Source organism: Artemia sp. Qi Xiang Cuo, chromosome 19 (assembly GCF_049724085.1).
Source record: "Artemia sp. Qi Xiang Cuo chromosome 19, ASM4972408v1, whole genome shotgun sequence".
NCBI classification, from domain to species: Eukaryota; Metazoa; Arthropoda; class Branchiopoda; order Anostraca; family Artemiidae; genus Artemia; species Artemia sp. Qi Xiang Cuo.
This window is the reverse complement of record NC_142812.1, coordinates 30,900,247-30,921,746: the sequence shown is the minus strand read 5'-3', so window position 1 is coordinate 30,921,746 and position 21,500 is coordinate 30,900,247. Positions and strand designations below refer to the sequence as shown.

General features: G+C 38.9%; 2 protein-coding genes across 2 annotated transcripts; both read right to left on the bottom strand.

Moving 5' to 3' along the window:
* Nucleotides 1–15,011: 15,011 nt before the first annotated feature.
* Nucleotides 15,012–15,617, bottom strand: LOC148940723 (uncharacterized). The gene has a single exon (XM_089105054.1). It carries the CDS (start codon nucleotides 15,615–15,617, stop codon nucleotides 15,012–15,014), a length of 606 nt encoding a protein of 201 aa, XP_088961180.1.
* Nucleotides 15,618–15,634: 17 nt separating this feature from the next.
* LOC148940722 (protein CFDP2-like) lies at nucleotides 15,635–16,057 on the bottom strand. The gene has a single exon (XM_089105053.1). The coding sequence runs from the start codon at nucleotides 16,055–16,057 to the stop codon at nucleotides 15,635–15,637; it is 423 nt and encodes a 140-aa protein (XP_088961179.1).
* Between the last annotated feature and the right edge of the window lie 5,443 nt (nucleotides 16,058–21,500).

Below are 21,500 nucleotides of genomic sequence, written 5' to 3'. Positions count from 1 at the left end.
TCAGAAAAAAACTCATTTTCTATACCGATACTAAGCGTTATGTTACTAAAGGGCTTAATAGAAGAAGAGGAATATCTGAAAATAAAAACTGAAGTAATTAATATGCATATGCTGTCTAAGACTGGACTATTAAAATTCTATGCAGTGATTTACATGAAGCAGTACTGCATAATTAGCTGCCTTGCTATTGAACAGGTATATTAAACGATAGAAAGTGATTGATGCTGCTTGTTTTGTGTATTTTTTTTTATTTATTTATTAGTATCACCCTAAGTATATTACAATGGTTGAAAAATTACTCAGAGGAAATACAGAGCAGATCCAAAAATCTAAGCAAATAATATTTTATTGAAGGCTAAGCAACTTAAAACCGCTTTCAATTGAAGGTTTTAGCACCAAAGCCCCTAAATTGAGTTTAAAATTTGTACATTAGTAGAATCATTACAATAATTGGCATAACACTTCCAGCCATCAAGGACTAAATATGTATTGACGCCAATCTTACAAAGTCCATACTAAATTTACTTAAATTTACCTTTATCCTTATCAAAAATATGATTTAACACTGAATCAACCTGTATGTTGTTTTCACAACCCTGCGATCAATAAGCTTATTGCAATTAGTTTTTGGCTTTCAACTAATAATACTACTACTAACAACTCACTGCAGCACAAAGCCACCTGAGGCCAACACAGCTACGCACGCTCCTCCTCCATTCCCAATTTATTTAAAGCCTGCCTCCTTACATTCTCAAGAAGTTTCAGTTTCAATTAAATCTTTCCTTACGACATCCTCCCACTCCATTTGGGGACGACTTGCTTTTTGTTTTATCCTAGACGGTTGGCCAATCTTCCTAGACGATCTTTGGCTAGCTTTCTTTCTTCACCCGCAGAACGTGTCCTAGCCATCTCATCCTTTCTGTCATTAAAGCCTTAGAAAGCGGGATTGAACCGCATTTTTTGTACAGCTTACTGTTTGAGCTATAGACCGTCATTCGGGCACATAAAACAATCCTTTTTCAACTGTGAAAAAAATACCCTGGCCCCCTGGCTATTCTACTTTTAGCTTCTTCACTGTACCGACCATCTTTACTAATAATACTACCTAGGTAAGTGAAGCTGTACACCTGATCAATCATCTCACTACCCAACATCACCTCTTCACCTTCACTTATTCCTAGTCTTAGTGACTTGTCTTCATAGCATTAATTTCCAAACCTCTTCTTGCACCCTGAACTCGCAAAACCTCTAAAAGGTAATTCATTTTGCTAAAAATTTTCATCTAGGATGCTTAAATCATCAGCATAATCTAAGTCTTGGAGAGTTGTTCTTCCCTATTTGATTCCGAAGTCTCCCATTGCCTTTTTTGTGGTCCTTATAACAAAATCCATCAAAATGATCCATATGAAGGGGGGTAGAACGTAACCCTGTTTAAGTCCTGATTTAATACGGAACCAGTTACTAACATCATTTCCTACCTTAACCGCAGCCCGCAGCAATGTTATTCTCGTACATAACACTAATCACTTTAGTGCATTTATCTAGTATATCATCAGGGGTGTAATTTACTATAGAACAGTGGGCAACTGCCCCCTCTAGAACCCACTCCCCCCTCCCAGCTGAAATTTAGTTTCTTCAAAAATCTTGTCAAAACTATGATAAGCCTGCATAATTCAAGCATTCAGAGAAACAGTTCAGTTTTCTTTAGTATATCTTTTTCTTTATGGTACTATATGGCTCGTTTTCCATTCTTCACTATCAATTTCACTTGATTTGAAAAAAAATTAGCTCCAACTTTTGCCCCCCCCCCCAGGATTTTGACGAAATTACGCTGCTGTATACCATACAAGGATAGGACCTTCGCTAAAGCTATTCTATTAGCTGAATCAAACGCTTGGTCATAATCTATACAATTGAGGACTAAAAGGGTTTGACGACTCAGGCACTTCTCAATCATTAATCTAAAATTTGGTCGGGATATCCTCTACCCTTCCTAAAACCACACTGTTTGTCTCTTAAAATTGTATCTAGAGCCTATCGGAAGCACAGTGATTGCTTCCTACAGAAACCAGAAACCAGGCCTATATCATTACCACACTCACTTTAATCATCTTTCTTATGGAGGGGTTTAATTAGTGTACTCCCGAAATGGCTTGGTATTTCAATTTTTAAAAACAATGTTCATAACCTTCGTTAGATTATATCTAACCTCACAACCACCATATTTAAAAACTCATTTACCTCATAAATCAACACCTGGGACCTTATTATTTTTTAATTTTTTTAGTACTGTCATTATTGTACATGCCAGTACAATATTTTACTATTATGTCGTCTGGCTGCATCTTCAAGATCTTCGATAATTTTATCCATAATCTCCACTTCACACCTCCTTAATTCATATTTTAATGCTTTCTGCACTTTATTTACATTCTATTTATTTGCATGTGATCTATCACTCAAATAAGCCCCTCCTCCTCTATATTAAACACAAAGCATTTTCACTAATAATCCTAGCTGCGGTTCTAACTTTCTTCCCTAAGACATAATCAGCGACTTCACAAACTATTTTCCTAAAATTCCTCCACAGTTCATATAATTATCCAGTAAGCTTATCGCAGATCATTTCTGGTCTTCGTTCTCGGTGCGAACAAAAAGCTCCTCCCACTTCTTTCTGCATTAGCGGGTTAGTCTGTTTCTGATTGTTTCCAACAAAGTGCATTACTCGTAATAGCGGGTTTCCTCTTGTTTCTGATTAGATCACAGTCTGACCTGTCTACCCGTGAAAAAATCTGATGCCGCCTATGTTTCTATCTGCAAAAACGTTCTCTGGAGCACTTGCACCTTGGTCCGGGTTTTTATAATGGGTGAGATAGGGAAAGATCATAATGGATAATTATATAAACTGTGAATTCCTCCATCCCATTGTGTCAAATTTGCATTTGTTCGACAGGAAATTGCATCTGTTGAATTGCGTTTAATAGCGCTTGCCAAAAAACAAATTCAAGTTAATTATTAATTATATTTATTTAACACGTCTTATATTTATGCTATATCTTCTGATTATGTTTGTATAATATGTTAATTATATAACACGCCAGAGCTTAATAAGCTGTAACTTTTCTAGATAGCAAGTTCTTGGTTTATTTATCATAGGCAGCGTAATAGCGCTGCCTAAGTAAAGATCCATGTGGGCACAATGTATTATTATTTTTTTTTTAGTCCAGGGCACTTCGAATAGAAGTTGTCGCAGAAACTTCAAAAAGGGCTTATTCGATTGGAAATTGAAGGGGCTAGTGCCTTTTTTAAGAGTCAAAGTGATTGGAGGGCAGCTATCCCCCACGCCCGTCATTCCCCTAAACGCATCCAGTCGAAATCTTGAGATAGGTATTTTGTTCAGCGTAGTTGAAAGGTCTGGAAATTATGTCTTTGACGATGACGACCCCCTTCCCCTCCCCACAGCGCTTAGGGCAAGGGTTGCAAGTCATGCCCTGGGGGCGTAAAAGGTTTTTATAGAACGGGTGGTCGTATAAGCTTCGGAGGGGGCTTATTAGATTGGTGATCAGAAGTTCTAGTGTCTTTATTAAGAGCCAAAGGAATCGGAGGGCAGTTACTCTCCCCGCCCATCATTCCCCCACACACAGACAATCAAAATTCTCAGATAACCATTTTGTTCAGTGTAGTTAAAAGGTCTGGAAATTATGTCTGAGAAAGACAAACCCCCCCCCCCGAGGCCCTCAGGGCAAGGGTTGTAAGTTATGCCCTGGGGACATATAAGGTTTTTATAGAAAGGGTGGTCGTATTAGCTTCGGAGGGGGCTTATTAGATTGGTTATCAGAAGTTCTAGTGCCTCTATTAAGAGCCAAAGTGATCGGAGGGCAGCTACCCCCTCCCCCCCGCCCATCATTCCCCCAAACATATACAAACAAAATTCTCAGATAACCTTTTTGTTCAGCGTAGTTAAATGGTCTGGAAATCATGTCTTTGAGAATGACAGCCCCCTCCCCCCCCCACAGCTCTCAGGGAAAGGGTTGTAAGTTATGCCCTGGGGGCATATAAGGTTTCTTATAGAAATGGTGGTTGTATAAGCTTCGGAGGGGGTTCATTGGATTGGTAATCAAAAGTTATAGTGCCCTTTTTAGGAGTCTGTGTGATCGGAGGGCAGCTACCCCCCTCCACGCCAATCATTCCCCCAAAAACATACACCAAAAATTTAGTTATAGTAATTTTTTTCAGCGTAGTTGAAAGGTCCAGTAATTATGTATTTAAAGCTGATGCCCCCCTCCCACAGCCCTCAGGACAAGGGTTGTAAGCAATTCCCCAGGGACCTATAAGGTAAAAATGGAAAGGGTGGTGGTATAAACTTCGCAAGGGGCTCATTGGATTGGAAATGAGAAATTATAGTGCCCTTTTTAAGAGTCAAAATAATCAGAGGGAAACGAGCCCCCTCCCCCTCCTTACGGTCTATTTTCCCCAATCGTATCCAATGGAAATTTTGAAATAGTCATTTGTTCAAAAGAAGTCCAAAGATCGCATAACAAGGCCTTTGGTGTTGACATAACCCCCTTATAGTCTCGAGGCCAGGGTTGTAAGCTATGCCCCGGGGCCATATAAGCTTTTTGTGAAAGGGGGGGTTGTTTGAACTTTAGAGGAAGCTCATTTGATTGAAAATGTATAGTTCTACTTCCGTTTTAAGAGTTAAGTTGATGGAGGGCAACAATAGCTTCCGGGTAGACACAACCCTCTAGAGCCCAGGGGCAAGGGTTGTAAGTTATGCCCCGAACATATTAGGTTTTTATGGAACGGATGGCGGTATAAACTTCGGATCGGAAGTCGGAAGATATAGTGCCCTTTTTAAGAGCCAAAAGTGAATGGAGCGCAACCTGCCCTTCCCCCACAAACCTATCATTCCCCAAAACATATCCTATCAAAGTTTTAAGAGAACTATTTCGCTCACCATTATTGAAATGGCCAGTAATTACATCTTTGGGGATGTCAACCTCCCCAAAGTCTTCAGGTTAAGGTTAGGCAATTCGTTCGTTGCTTACATATAGTACGCGTCATTGAGAAAGGTATGCATGTTTGAACTAAATTTTCCAAAAAGGCGAAGGGAAACCTGGTGAGGCTTTTAGAAAATGTTGAGGAGGGTGCTGAACTAAATCAAAACACGTTATGTGTGTGCGGAATGTCAAAAAAGCATAACTCATGAATGGGTGGGTATATTAGTTTGGAACCTTCAGGAAATGATAAGGGAGATGCTCATTAAGGAAATATTTGTATGCTACGTCTATTAAAAGTATAGCTAACATACAAGATCCGGGTTTGTCGCTATATATGGGTAATGTAATATGGTAAACTAGATATTCTAATGATAAGTACTTTCATAAGTTTTGTGAATTGGATTTGACACACTTTTTTTTATATTGGTCAGAAGGTCAACAGTTTGTTTCAGGTATGATAGTCATAATTGAATTCGTCTTTTTTATATTAGCAGGGAACGTCGAAATTTTGTACAAGTCGTAAATGGATTGCTGGTTTATCAATGGAATTGTTACTACTGCGAATAACTGTTCATTAGAATTTGCCATTAATCTCGATAACTGGGTTTATTTTGGGTTGTTTATTGATTAGTTCACCTTTGTAGAGGTACAGTTGATTCTCGTAAGGGAGTTGAGATCCACCATCCTCCGGGTAGCTCCCGATAAGTAAACGCAAGCCTCCGTAGCAATAGTATTTTCGTAGTTGTATAATTTTTAATCATACGCAACAAGTTCCTAAATTATTATTCCTCCATGACACCGAAACCGTTCTACCTGACTGTGGGGTTACCTTTTTTCTGTTTCTTGCGGTTTTTTCTTTTTAGGTTTTGCTAGTGATATAAGATCAAATTTTTTGTATTGTTTTTTCAAAAATTCTTGCCCTTTTAATACTGTTTCTTTCGCGTGTGCGGCCGCTGAAGTCGGTTTTGACTTTCCTGTTTTTTTTAACTACCCTATGGTCTGATTCGCCTTCAGACTCTTCAGAACTGGTTTCCGATGAATCCGCATTAGAACTTTTAGAAGTGGTACGTCGCGTTTGTGAGGCATCACCTGCCCTTCCATCGTAAATTTCTACTCCTCTGGAAGTAGAAGGTTTGTTCTCTAAGCCCTCGCTTTGAGTTTTCATCTCGGGAGATTTGAAGGACTCTTGAGAGCCCTGAGAGGGATCAAAAGTTTTTGCGGGGTTCCGCCATTGTTTAAATGCCATGTCTTCAGGGGGATGGGGCATGTTTTGCACTAGTGTTTCCCTCCATGAAGTCCATTGCTTAGGCTTGACCTTGGACACAGTTATATCATGATATTGTCCTTGCTGGTCATCCTTGGGAGTTTGATTCCAAGGCAATGTACTTTGCCTCGTTTTTATGGGGAAATTTATTAAATCCATAGCTTCTCGCAGATTGGTTTTAATTGAATCTTTGGGAGGAGTTTTCTTTGCCGTAATACCCGGAGTTTCTACAGCTCTGTTCAATTCCTCCTGTAGTGACAGGGGTCTCTCTATTGGGGTTGCTGGGGAAACCATATCATCCGGAAATCTTTTGAGGGGACAAGGTGTCGAAATTCTATCAGGAAAAAATTGGGTTTTCGGAGATATCGTATAATCTAATTCTCCTTCGCTCTCCGATGATGAACTTTCTGGGCTTTTTGGCGATTTATTCTCACTGGTATTAAGGATTTTCTTTTAGGAATAACTAGATTTTTCATAGGTAAAAATTCTTCAAAGTTTTCCTGGTCACTATCATTCTCGAAATAGTCTTGCTTGAAATTAAAGGGCTTTAGCTCTGCCAATCTTGATTTAGGGGGCACATTTTCTGCGTCTGACGAATCGGTAGACGAGAGACGCGATACCCATCTTTCTGGAAATTTTGCACTTTTTATTCAGCTAACATGTGCCTTGTAAGTTCTTCCACTATCGGGGTTCACCATTTTAAAAGTATAATGATTTATACTTTAGCTCTTGATTTATTCTATATCTTCCCAACTCTTGTTTTACTATCTTATAAGTTCTTCTAATTCTATTTAGGAATTTTTGTTTGTAATCCTCCGTGTTATTTTAATATTGCCGGGATTCAATAATCTCGTCATGGGAGGTTTTAGAATCACGACCAAAAAGTAAATAAAAAGAGTTGTCTCTGGTTGTTTCTGAATAAGCAGTATTGATTATGTTATTTAAACAAGGTAAGAATTGACCCCTATCGTTCCTGATGTCCTTTGTATAAATGCTTAATGCATTCGAAAATATTTTATGCCTATTTTCTATTTTACCATTAGCTTGTGGGTGATATGGGGAAGTCACCAGTTTCTCTATGTTAAGAAAACTCATTAAGTCTTTTGTTACTTTTGAAACAAAATTGTTTCCGTTATCACTTAAAACCTTATTGGGAGTGCCAAATTTAAAAATAATTTCGCTAACGCCTTACTCGTGGCGTAAGCGCCTTGATTTATTGATGCTTTTGCAAAAGTAAATCCGGAAAAGTGATCTATAACTGAAAGAATACAAGTATGACCTCTGTTGGATACAGGTAAGCCACCACTGGTTCCATAGAAATTAAATGAGACACTACCATAGGGGTATCTCACTACCGGGACTCTTCCCATTGGGGGGTTAGGATAGGCTTGGGGTTTTTTTCTTAAGTTACACGCTTCGCATGTACTCACATATTCTTTAAGTTTTGGTACTGCCGACGGCATCTAAAAATATTGTTTTAATTTATAGAAAGTTTTCGTTATTCCTAAATGTCCACCTATATCTGAATGAAAATATTCGAATTATTAAGTTTTAGGGTAATACAGGTACTATTGAGGTTTGGTTCTATTTGCCTCAGCAGTCATGATTCTGCATAGTATTTCTTCATCAAGATCATAGTAAAAATTATCTATTTCTTTACTAAGAGTTTTGAATTTATCTGATAACGCATCATCATTCACAAAATAATTAATAACTGCTAAGAACATTTTGTCCTTTTTTGATTTCTTTTTATATTTTCTAAAGACAAGGGACAATAGTTATCCTTATTTTCTTTTACTGTGTCTTTGACTTTGTTTTTCTTACATTTACGTTTACTCTTAGTATTGATAGGGTTAATTTTGTTCTCCTTGGCTTCCGACGGCATATTTTCTGAGAATCTACTCAAAAAATCACAAGCTGCATTTTGTTTACCTTTTAAATATTCAAATTCATAATCTAGATCTTGGATTTTATAATCCATCTAGTTAGAATTCCCGTGGGGTTTTTAAAAGTGCGCGGGTACTGCAGGTACCCGCGCATTATAAAACACTATTCTTGATTCTGCGCGCTAAGACCTATTTCACGATTGGCCCAACTCTTGTGAAGGGCCCGATACCTTGTAATTATGTTTGCAAACTAAACTCATTATGCTAACTACCCATCCAATAATTTGTTTTTAATATTTTTGAGGATTAAACATCCACACTCCTATGATAACTTAAACTTCCTGTGAACTTTGTAACTAGTGATTTGTTTAGGCGTTCCCTCTAGAGGATTAGGGTTTTCTACCGGGATTATTTGCGAAAGAATAGCGCCAATGCCCTTCGAACTTGCATCGGTTGTGACCACGAATTGTCCGTTTTCAAAATCAGACAGCGATAATATTGGTTCCGAAGTGAGTGCCTTTTTGAGACAGCCTACGGAATTTGGAGCTTCCTGGGACCAGGTAATACTTTGGGAACTCCATTTAGTTAACTCCTTGAGGGGTTTCGCAATTTGGGCATAATTGGGCACGAATCTTCTGAATTAACCAGTAAAGCCTAGAATTCTTCTTAATTCTTTCATAGTTCTAGGGGGTTGGAGGTTTTCAACAAATTTTATTTTGTCTGGGTCTGGGGATATCTCTCCTTGCGTCACCACTACTCCAAAAAATTTAATTTTAGGTTGAAATAGATTTACTTTTTCAGGCCGGCATTTTAAATTGCCCTCTCTGAATTTCTCGAACACATTAGGTAATGTTGCTAAGTGTTGTTCAGCGTTTTCTCCTACGCATATGACATCATCAACAAAATGAATGATATTCTTTAATCCTCTTAATAGATGTAATAAGGGTCTACATAGCGCGCTTGAACTTGTCTTAAGTCCAAAAGGTACTCTTAAGTATTCATAGGAACCACATTCAGTTGTAGAAAACGCAGTTTTATAGACATTTTTTTCGGCTATTTTCACTTGGTGGTAGCCTTGGGTAAGATCTAAAGAAGTAAAAATTTTGTTTTTGATCGAGATATAAGCAAGGATTCGTCTATCACGGTAAAGTAAATTTGTCACTAACTATTAGTTTGTTAATAGCTGTATAATCTACAGCAAGAGTATGATAACTATTCTTCTTCGGTACTATGAACACTGGTGCAGAATACGGACTTATACTGGGGCGTATAATTTCATTTTTTCTAATTCGTGAATTTTATTTTTTAACTACTCTTTGTGCTTATACGGCAGACGATATGGCTGTTTCGCGACAGGATTACCGCTCGTTAGAATTGAATGTTCATAAAATGATATCAGTCCGAAGTCATCTTCAGATGCGGAAAACACATCTTTGAAATTCCATAATAATTCGCATAATTTTTTCTTAAGTTCTAAGTCCGTAATATGATCCATATTAAATTTGTTTAAGAATTGCGATTTAGTTAGAGAATATTTGTTAATTGAGGTTTTAATGCCGTTAACAAGGTTTCTTCTGGAATTTTCCCACCTATCTAAATCATTCTCTGAGATAACTTGGATTTGAACTAAACATGTTCCTTTTTTTATTGTAATTGTATAATTTTCATGGTTATTAGTTACCCAAATAAAAGCTTCTTCTTTGTCGTAATATATAATCTGTTCTTTGCATAACAGATTTTCAGGAATTTCATTCGATGGGATCGCAAGCCATATTTCGGATTTGCTATCCACTGGTTCAATCATCTGTGATATTTGAATTCTTTGCATCGTTTTGGGAGGGATTTTTGTTTTTCTTATCGCGAATCCATAATATTTCTCTTTATTTTCATTGTCTATTAAATTTAGACTGGCGCTATCCGCCAATAATATTGGCTGCGCCTGAACCACATTGGGGTTCCCTACTTTTTTCCATAATTCCACTATTTCCTTGATTTGATTCGACCTTTATCGTCGCATATCTCCTATTTTTATTTTTGCAGATTTAATCCACTTATTATGTGAATTTACTTCATCTCTGCAATGTTTCTCAGAATAATTAAACAAATTTCTGATTATGCCATGTCATCTTTGTAGCGAGACATGAGGTTCAAAGATTGTGACATTGTACCGCCAGAAATTTTATTTACTGTTACATTCTCTTCGTAACCTCTGTTACAATTTCTTAAGGTAGAAATTCCTTCCCCTACCTTAGCCGGGTGGACAAGCCTTTCGTTCGCTATGTCTAATAATACCTTATTCGAACTTAAAAATTTGCGCCGATGATGGCTTCATACGGAAAATTGTTGCATATTATAAAGTTTGTCAGAAAAAATATATTATTCCTTTTTAGGTTGAGGCGGATTGAGCCTTTTGCGTTCAATTTATGCCCTTTTACGCTAGTTAAGTTGGTATTATCAAAACTCCTCTGTCGCCTAATTTGCAGAGGCAATATTAAATACGCATGAGCTTATGATATTAGCCGTGGCACCAGAGTCAATTAAAGCCTTAAAGTAAACATTTGCCACAAAAAAATCATTAAATATAGGTAACTTATTATTACTATCACTAAAGGACGGTAAAAAATTTGGTGTGGATCTATAAAATATTCTAGGCCCCTTCTGGGTCCAATTTATTCTTCTGAGGGGCCTGACACGTTTCCCTGAGGATTTATTTTATACGTCGGTGTCTGCATTAGAGATTCGGATATGTTCATGGAATCCTCTAGCTTATTGATTTTCATTTGTTTGTCGATTTTGCCATGTATTATTACGATAGTTTGGATTTCTTGCGCCAGTGCCGGGTGCTGGCGTCAACTGCAAATGCCGTTGGCTTGAAAAATTTTCATATCCCGTCGGCAGTTTTTCGGGATTTCTATATACCATCCTTGCACCATATTGGTTTTCGAATCGATAATTATTTTGTCTATTGGAGGGAGGGTTATACGAATTTGGATAGTACGCTTTGGGGGGTACTGATTGCCGCAATATTCCCAGATTATAGACTAGTGTATCACGGGTGCTAAAACTAGTTCTCCTGAACAAACGGTTGTCATAGTTTTGCGTATCGCTGACAGCATTCCTTGGCGTGCAATTGGGGAGATGTCTCCCTAGACAATGTCTTAAATTGAAACTATATAATTTAATAAAGTGAGGTAATGTAACCCCCACCCCTACGAAAGATAAAAGTATAATTTTTTCAAATCCCCCTAAGATAGGTCTTATATACCCTAAAAACGGCACTCTCTCGCGATATGCCCAGGTTGATTAAAGTTATAGCATTTTACAATTGTGGAACTATTTCAATAATTGATTAGTTTAATGTGCTGAAAGCGTACTGTTTTCTGCCTATTGGGTTCTTGTGTTATATTTCTTTGTGGCACTGGGGAGTTATCCCTTGAAAAGAAATTAGGAGAAGCTTGATCGCCCTTGAAGGTCAGGTTTGCGTTTGATTCGCCTAGGCTATTTATTTTTGTTTTACTGTGATTTGCCACCATCGTATCAATTTCGATCATTCGTCCCAACTCCTTAACTGCGAGTTCCAATGTCTCAATATTTTTTGATATTACCATCCTATATAATTTTGAGGGAAGTCCTTGCAAAAAGGCTTCTAGTATGATTTTTTCATACAGTTCTCCTGAACCTTTTCATAATTTTGCTTCTACTGAAATCCTAATATTATGAAGATATTCTCTTACATTCTGTGTATGGTCAAAACTTACCATTCCGTGTTTTAATTTATTTTTTGAACTAGATTCGATGCATCTATCTTTGAATGCCGTTAACAGTTTTTCTAATGTATTTATCGGCAAGCTGTCATCATCCCCTATAGTATTTTCAATTTGCTTTAGGAAGGTTAAGGTCTGCCCTCTTAATCTAAGTAGAAGCATACCGACTAACGCTTCTAGCTATGTTTTTGTTAATTCTTGAAACTGGTCCAATTGGATATTAAATTCATCGATATCTGTTTTTCAATCGTATTACGTAATATATTTTGCTATTTGTATATTTTTCGTAACCAACTTTTGCGCCATTAATAGTTCGCTTAATTCTTCTGACATTTTTGCGATTGAATTAACTCAAAATAATTTTTTTCCCTTAACCTATTTTGGGGGAGGCTATTATCTCCTATGAGGTATTTTAAAGGGTGATACTATAATAGCTTAGTGGTTATAGGCCTAATCACTTTTTCTTATAAGTCTGTATCTCTCCAATGATTTAAATTTAAATTACGAAGTTTGTAGCATAACTAGTTCGCATGTTTTCCTCCAAGTTTACAACCACGCCATTTGTGGCATTAACGATTGTGCCAAATGTAATGTTTGGGGGTTTAAGAGCTATTTTTGGGGGGTTTAATCTGTATATTGATCGCGCCCGCTGCACCGTTGAGGTTTAAAGCTGTTAACTTGCACCTTATAAGTTTTCCGATCGCGCCACTTGTAACGCTAAGGATTGTGTAATTGTGCCATCCAAGACTGCGCCACAGCAATGGGGAGCAAGGTAAATGGGTGACCGCGCCACTCTCAATCTTAGAGAGAAAATAAAATATGTAACTACAAAAGTGTAACCTCTTTTCCTCGAATTATCTCTGAATCAGATTCCTTAGGGAGCGCTGCCTATGGAGTACAATTGAAATAGTTATCTACTGTGCGATGAGATACGGGCATATAATAAAAACAAACATAAATAGAAAAGTAATGGATTTATTGAATTTACATTTCAGATGTACAACAATGTATGTATATGGGTAAAGCTTCACTTCGGTAGGAGCATAATGTCTCTAATCATAACGCCTGGGTTCTGAATAATAGTAATTGCCTGAATTCTGCATAATAATTGTCCGAAAAACACTTTTCTAACATTATAAAACACTAATCTTGATTCTGCGCGCTAAGACCTATTTCACGATTGGCCCAACTCTTGTGAAGGGGCCGCTACCTTGTAATTATGTTTGCAAACTAAACTCATTATGCTAACTGCCCATCCAATAATTTGTTTTTAATATTTTTGATGATTAAACATCCACACTCCTATGATAACTTAAACTTCCTGTGAACTTTGTAACTAGTGATTTTTTTATTACCAATTATCTTCGCGAAATTCAAAACCGATTAGCGTCGATATTTGGCTGAGACTAAAATGTAAATTTTCTTTTGCTGATTAAGAAGTTTTCTTTTTGAAACGGGATTTAAACTTAATTAGGGGAAGTTTAATTTATGTCGGAAGTATCCTTAGAAGGAAAGAATTTTTTTTTATATTTTAAATACATCACTTATTACTCATGGTACAGAGCCGCCTAACGTGTTCAATTTTGCGAAGGTGTTTTGTCTGGACAGCATCTACCTTCATGATCTGCGACTGCGTCTTTGACGAGTACAACACGATACTTGCTACCGAGGCAGAGTAATTACGTGCATTCGTAGGAAGGCTGATCTAAGATTTGTGAAATATTGTTCTCAAAAGGTGGCCGAAGACGGTACTAGCCTTTGCAACCCCTTCTGATATCTCTTTATCTAGATGTCTAATTAAGCAGATCACTGAATAAACGTAGGTGAAATGATTCACTATCTCAAGATCTTAGCCACGTATTTCTCTAGTTGTCAAGGGGCTGCATGGTGTGTTGTCCAAAGGTAATATTTTGGTATTGGTCCCGTTTACATTTAAACCAAGTTTTCCTGCAACAGATGCTATCGTTTCCAGGGCAGTTTTGATGTCAGTGAGATTTTCGCATACCAGTGCAACATCGTCAGCGATGTCGACATTTGCCAGAACTCTTCAAGCAAAATCGATGCCAAAAGGATGCGCCAGCAGTGTTTTGTTGAGAACATGGTCCATGACACAGTTTTAGAGTTCGGGAGCAGCAGCGCAGCGTTGCCGAACACCATTTCTAATTTGAAAATGTGATGAGAGCTGTCCATTTACAAGAACAGCACTTTCGGTCTTATTGTATAGTTCTTTGAACAGATTGACAATTTTCTTAGGTACACCAGTAGATTGGAGGATCAACCACAATGACCTTTTTGTCGACAGTGTCGAAAACAGATTGAAAATCGACGAAGGCAATGTATGCCTTCCTTTTATATTCTAGAGTTTTCTCTATCAGCTGTCTAATTGTATGGATTTGCTCAATAGTTGACCTTCCCGGCATGAATCCAGCTTGCTGGTGGCGACGAAGGGGATGGAGGTACTTTGTTTCCCGCTTGAGGAGCAGCATGGTGAAGAGTTTGTCGGGTACCGAGAGCAGAGTTATTCCACGATAGTTATTACATTCTGCTCTACTTCCTTTCCTCTTGTAGGCTGGCACAAGTAAGACAGTCTTCCAGTCTGATGCTATTATTTTAGAGCGCCACACAGCATTAAAAAGAATTTGTAGCCAGAGGGTCATGGATGAATCACCATTTTTAAGGAGTTCTGATGAAAGGCCACATATTCCCGGCGCTTTGTTGTTCTTCAGCTTTCATGCTGCTGCTTTAATTTCTTCTGCTGTAAATGCAGTGCCATCGGGGGCAGGTGTATCATTCTCAACCGCAGCATTAATCTCATCGTCAATTTGGTCAGGTGGGTCTGAGTTCAATAGCTGCTCGGAGTGTTGATCCCACTGGCGAAGGCACTGCGATTTGTCGTAAATATTTTTGCCATTGGCGTTACGGAGATACAATGTAGTTTGAGTGTATTGACCTGAGATCTCACGGAGGATCTTATATTTGGTTTCAATGTCCTTTTTTTTGGCGGCCTCTTGCAGCTCGCGTGCTTTTTTATCAATAAAAGTCTTACGGTCTTTGTGCAGCATGATGTTACGCTCCTTATTTAATTGCCTATACGCTGTCATGTCCCCGCGAAGGCGGGCTTCCCGTCTGCAATCAATAATGGCGAGGGACTCGTTGCTGATCCAGTCTTTTTCTTACGCTGTTTCATTCCAGCAACCCTAGTTGCAGCTGCAAGAGCATTCTCTTTGAAGACCATCAACACACCTTCACTATCATTGCATTGCGTAAGAACCTCAAATCTCTTGGATATTTTGACCTGATACTGCTTAGCCAAAGCGGGGTCTTGCTGGATACGGTAAGTATTAATTTTCCGAGGTTTCTGGCTGGCTTTTGTAGGTTTCATGCGAAGCCGGATTTTGGCTGCAACAAGACGATGGTCGGTGTTCCCAAGTTCAGCGCCTCGGTAGGTGCGACAATTCTGCACAGAAGACAGCCATCGCCGGCGTAAGATGATGTAGTCGAGCATCTTCTTCGTTGATCCATCATTACTATACCAGGTGTACTTGGCTATATTGGGTCTCTGAAACCAAGTGTTTGCAATGGTAAGATTGTGGGCGAGACAGCAGTTCAACATTCTCTCTCCGTTGTCGTTTAGGGTATCTATTGTTACGGGTTTAACAGCGAAATCCCTCAGGCCAGACTCATTTGAAACGCTAGCATTCATATTCCTAGAAGGACGAGCTAGTCATGGGGAGGTACTGACGAGAGCTCAGAACTTAAAAGGATATAGAAGTCATCCTTTTCATCTTCCTGGGCTTCATTTGTGGGGGCATAACAGGTGATTATGGTTATTTTTCCATGTTTACCATAGAGCCTAGCTCTCAGGAGCCTGGGTGTAACTGGTGTGAATGACAGGAGGGCCTTGCCTGCTGTACTGTTCAGCACTAGGCCAACGCCTCCTCGTTTCTGGTGACCACCAGACCAAAGCAGTGTGCGCCCCTCACCACTGTACTCCTCACCATCACCAGATAAATGTGTTTCAGTGATTCCAGCAATTGTAACTTTATATTTCTTTAATTCTCTGGCTAATAGAAGCTTTGAACCGGGTTGGTTCAGTGTCAAAATATTCCAGGTGGCCACATTGATGCCACCTTGGTCAGCCATATTCAGAGGTTTAGTTTTAACCTAAGTTTCATCAAGCTTAGGACTACCCTTCAAAAGCTACAAGCCTCAGACTATTTGTCTTCTTTTCGATAAAAGGGGAAACACCTTCTATTCCAATTAGATCACTCATCAGCACTTTAGGTCCTTTTATAACAATTTAGGTCTATTTAAACAATTTGTATCACTTATAAACGCTTTAGAGCGCTAATAAACACTTTGGGTCATTTATAATACTCTAGTTCACTTCTACACCCTTAAAATCAATTATCAATGCTTTAGATCGCTCATAAGCACTTTTGATGTTTTATAACGCTAAAAGTCAGTTCTAAACCCTTTAAACACTTAAAGGTCTTTTATAGCGCTTTGGGTCCCTTCTAAACCCTTTATATCACTTATAAACGCTTTAGGTAACTCATAAGCAGTTTAGGTTATTATAACGTTTTAGGTCACGTCTAAACCCTTTATATCCCTTATAAATGATTTAAATCGCTAACTAGCACTTTAGGTCTTTTGTAAAGCTTTTAAAGTCTTTTGTAAAGGTCACTTTTAAACCCTTTATATCACCTTTAAACTCTTTAGATCGAACATAAGCATTTTAGATCTTTTATAACAATTATGGTCACTTTAAAACTCTTTATGTCACTTATGAACGCTTTAGAACGCTCACAGGCACTTTAGGTCTTTGATAATACTTTAGGTCAGTTCTAAATCCTTTAAACACTTATAGGTCTATTATAGCGCTTTAGGTCACTTCTAAACCCATTATATCACTTATAAACTCTTTAGATCGCTCATAAGCACTTAAGGTCGCTTATAACGCCTTACGTCACTTCTAAACCCTTTATATCCCTTCTAAACGCTTTAGATCTTTCATAAGATTTTTAGGTCTTTTATATCACTTTAGGTAATTTCTAAACCCTTTATATTACATATAGACGCTTTAAATCGCTCATAAGCTTTGAGTCTTTTTGGTCTGAGTGTGTCTCTTCGGGCTCTTTGTGTCTCTTCGGGCCGGTTGTGTCTCTTTGGGCTGTGTGTGTCTCTTTGGGCTGTTTGAGTCTTTTTGGTCTGTGTGTGTCTCTTTGGGCTGTTTGTGTCTCTTTGGGCTGTGTCTGTCTCTCTGAGATGTGTCTCTTTGGGCTGTTCTGAGTCTTTTTTTTTGTCTGTGTGTGTCTCTTTGGGATGTTTGAGTCTTTTTGGTCTGTGTTTGTCTCTTTGGGTTGTGTGTGTCTCTTTGGTCTGTGTGTGTCTCTTTGGGCTGTTTGAGTCTCTTTGGTCTGTGTGTGTCTCTTTGGGCTTTTTGTGTCTCTTTGGGATGTGTGTGTCTCTCTGGGCTGAGTGTGTCTCTTTGGGCTGTGTGTGTCTCTTTGGGCTATGTGTGTCTCTTTGGGTTATTTGAGTCTTTTTGGTCTGTGTGTGTTTCTTTGGGCTGTTTGTGTCTCTTTGGGCGGTTTATATCTCTTTGGATTGTTAGTGATAGTGTGATTTTTATTAAGATTCTATAGCTTTTAGCGGTGTTTTCCCTTTTTTTGAAAATAAGGCAAATTATATCAGGCTTGCTACTTTTGATTGGTAATACTAAACTTAATGAAACTTGTGTTTTTAGAATCAGCATAAAAATCCAATTGTTTTGATGTATCTATTGCTATTAAAATTCCGTTTTTTGAAGTTTCAGTTACTATTGAGACGAGTCGCTCATACTATACAGTTCGTTACCACGAACAGTTTGACTTTTGTTGAACTAAGTTTCAGCAAGCTCAGTTATAAGTAATATAAAGGGTTTAGATGTGACCAAATGGGCTATAAAATACGTAAACGGCTTATGAGTGATTTAAAGCGTATATAGGTTACATAAAGGGTTTAGAAGTGACCTAAATCGTTTTTGAAGATTTAAAGTTCTTATGAGCGATCTAAAGCATTTATAAGTTATATAAAGGGTTTAAAAGTAACCTGAAACGTTATAATGAACGTAAAGTGCTTATGAGCTGTCTAAAGCGTTTATAAGTGATAAAAACGTTATAAAAGATTTAAATGGCTTATGAGCGATCTAAACCATTTATAAGTGATATAAAGAGTTTAGGACTGTTTGTGTCTCTTTTGGTTGTTAGTGTCTTTTCGGTCTGTGTGTGTCTCTTTGGGCTGTTTGTTTCTCTTTGGGCTGTGGTGTCCCTTTGGGATGTGTGTGTCTCTTTGGGCTGCGTGAGTTTCTTTGGGCTGTTTGAGTCTTTTTGGTCTGTGTGTGTTTCTTTGGGCTATTTGTGACCCTTTTGGCTGTGGGTGTCTCTCTGGGATGTGTGTCTCTCTTTGGGCTGTGTTTCTCTCTTTGGGATATATGTTTCTCTTTGGGCTGTTTGAGTCTTTTTGGTCTGTGTGTGTTTCTTTGGGCTGTTTGTGTCTCTTTGGGCTGTGTTTCTCTCTTTGGGATATATGTGTCTCTTTGGGCTGTTTGATTACTTTTGGTCTCTGTGTGTGTCTCTTCGGGCTGTGTATGTCTCTTTGGGCTGTGGGTGTCTCTTTGGGCTGTTTGTGTCTCTCTGGGCTGTGTGTGTCTCTTTGGACTGTGTGTGTCTCTTTGGGCTGTTTGAGTCTCTTTGGTCTGTGTGTGTCTCTTTGGGCTGTTTGTGTCTCTTTAGGCTGCGTGTGTCTCTTTTGGCTATCTGTGTCTCTTTGGGCTGTTTGAGTCTTTTTGGAATGTGTGTGTTTCTTTGGGCTGTTTGTGTCTCTTTGGGCTGTTAGTGTCTCTTTGGCACTAAGAGACACAAACAGCCCAAAGAGACACACACAGCCTAAAGAGACACACACATCCCAGAGAGACACCCACAGCCCAAAGAGACATAAACAGCCCAAAGAAACGCACACAGACCGAAAAGACACAAACAGCTCAAAGAAACACACATAGCCCAAAGAGACACACACAGCAAAAAGACACACAAACAGCCCAAAGAGACACACGCAGACCAAAAAGACTCAAATAGCCCAAAGAGACACACAAATCCCAAAATGACATACATATCCCAAAGATAATATAAAGGATTATATAAGGGTTTAAAAGTAACCTGAAACGTTATAATGTACGTAAAATGTTTATCAGCTATCTAAAGCGTTTATAAGTGATGAAAAACGTTATAAAAGACTTTAATGGCTTATGAGCGATCTAAACCATTTATAAGTGATACAAAGAGTTTAGAAGTGACCTAAAGTGGTATAAAAGACCTAAAAAGCTTATGAAAGATCAAAAGCGGTTAGAAGAAATATTAAGGGTTTAGAAGTGACTTGAAACACTACAAAAGACATAAAGTGCTTACGAGCGATATAAAAGAGTGACTATAAAACACCTAAAGTGCTTATGAGTGATTTAAAGCGTTTATAAGTGATAAAGGCTTTAAAAGTGATCTAAAACGTTATAGTGTACGTAAAATGCTGATGCGCTATCTAAAGCGTTTATAAGTGATACAAAACGTCATAAAAGACTTAAATGGTTTATGTGCGATCTAATAAATTTATAGTTGATGTAAAGGGTTTAGAAAGTGTGTGTCTCTTTAGGCTGTGTGTGTCTCTTTGGGCTGTTTGAGTCTTTTTGGTCTCTGTGTGTTTCTTTGGGCTGCTTGTGTCTCTTTGGGCTGTGGGTGTCTCTTTGGGACGTATGGGTGTCTTTAAGCTGTGTATGTCTCTTCGGGCTATGTGTGTCTATTTGGGCTGTTTGAGTGTTTTTGGTCTGTGTGTGTTTCTTTGGGCTGTTTGGGCCCTTTGGGCTGCGTGTGTCTCTTTGGGTTGTTTGTGTCTCTTTAAGCTGTGTGTGTCTCTTTGGGCTGTGTTTGTCTCTTTGGGCTGTTTGAGTGGTTTTGGTCTGTGTGTGTCTCTTTGGGGTGTTTGTGTCTCTTTGGGCTGTCCAAACAGCTCAAACAGCCCAAAGAGACACACACAGCCCAAAGAGACACACACAGCACAGAGAGACACACACAGACAAAAAAGACTCAAACAGCCCAAAGAGACAAACACAGCCAAAAGAGACACACGCAGTCCAAAGAGAATCAAACAGCCCAAAGAGACACACACAGACAAACAGACTCAAACAGCCCATTGAGACACACATAGCCCAAAGAGACACACACAGCCCAAAGCCAAAGAGATCACTCATAAGCACATAATTTTTTAATAACGCTCTATGTCACTTCTTAACTCTTTATATCACTTATAATTTCTTTTACTCGCTCATAAGAACTTTAGGTCTTTTATAACGCTTAAGGTAAACTTCTAAGCCTTTTTATCTTTTAAAAGCGATTTAGATCACTCATAAGCCTTTTAGGTCTTTTAGAGTGCTTTAGGTCACTTTTAAGAAACAAACACAGACACAGCCCAAAGAGACAAACACTTTGGAATGTTTGTGTATCTTGAATGTTTGGGCTACATGTGGCCCTTCCGGCTGTGTGTGTCCCTTTGGGCTGCGTGTGTCTCTTTGGGCTTTTTGTGTATCTTTGGGCTGTGTATGTCTCTTTGGCCTGCGTGTGTCTCTTTGGGATGTGTTCGTCTCTTTGGGCTGTTTGAGTCTTTTTGGTCTGTTTGTGTCTCTTTGAGCTGTGTGTGTCTCTTCGGGCTGTTTGTGTCTCTTTGTGCTGTGGGTATCTCTTTGGGATGTGTGTGTCTCTAGGATGTGTGTGTCTCTTTGGGCTATGTGTCTCTTTGGGCTGTTTGAATCTTTTTGGTCTGTGTGCTTCTCTTCGGGCTGTTTGTGTCTCTTTGGGCTGTTTGTGTCTCTTTGGGCTGTGGATTCCTATTTTGGATGTGTGTGTCTCTTTGGACTGTGTGTGTCTCTTTGGGTAGCGTGTGTGTCTCTTTGGGCTGTTTAAGTCATTTTGGTCTGTATGTGTCTTTTTGGGCTACATGTGGCCCTTTCGGCTGTGTGTGTCCCTTTGGGCTGCGTGTGTCTCTTTAAGCTGTGTGTGTCTCTTTGGGCTGTGTTTGTCTCTTTGGGCTGTTTGAGTCGTTTTGGTCTGTGTGGGTCTCTTTGGGGTGTATGTGTCTCTTTGGGCTGTCCAAACAGCTCAAACAGCCCAAAGAGACACACACAGCCCAAAGAGACACACACAACACAGAGAGACACACACAGACAAAAAAGACTCAAACAGCCCAAAGAGACAAACACAGCCCAAAGAGACCCACGCAGACCAAAGAGACACACACAACCCAAAGATACACAAACAGCCTAAAGTGTGTGTCTCTTTGGGCTGTGTCTGTGTGTGTTTCTTAAAAGTGACTCTAAAGCACTCTCTGGCTTTGTGTCTCTTTGGGCAGTTTGAGTCTTTTTGGTCTGTGTGTGTTTCTTTGGGCTGTTTGTGTCTTTTTGCGGACTGTGGTTAAATGGTCTCTTTGGGTTATATGTGTCTCTTTGGGCTGTTTGATTCCCTTTTGGTCTGTGTGTGTGTCTCTTCGGGCTGTTTGTGCC

Excerpts from the sequence above, each read along its gene's own strand:
- LOC148940723 (XM_089105054.1), bottom strand. The coding sequence starts at position 15,617 with ATGAATGCTAGCGTTTCAAATGAGTCTGGCCTGAGGGATTTCGCTGTT.
- LOC148940722 (XM_089105053.1), bottom strand. The coding sequence starts at position 16,057 with ATGGCTGACCAAGGTGGCATCAATGTGGCCACCTGGAATATTTTGACA.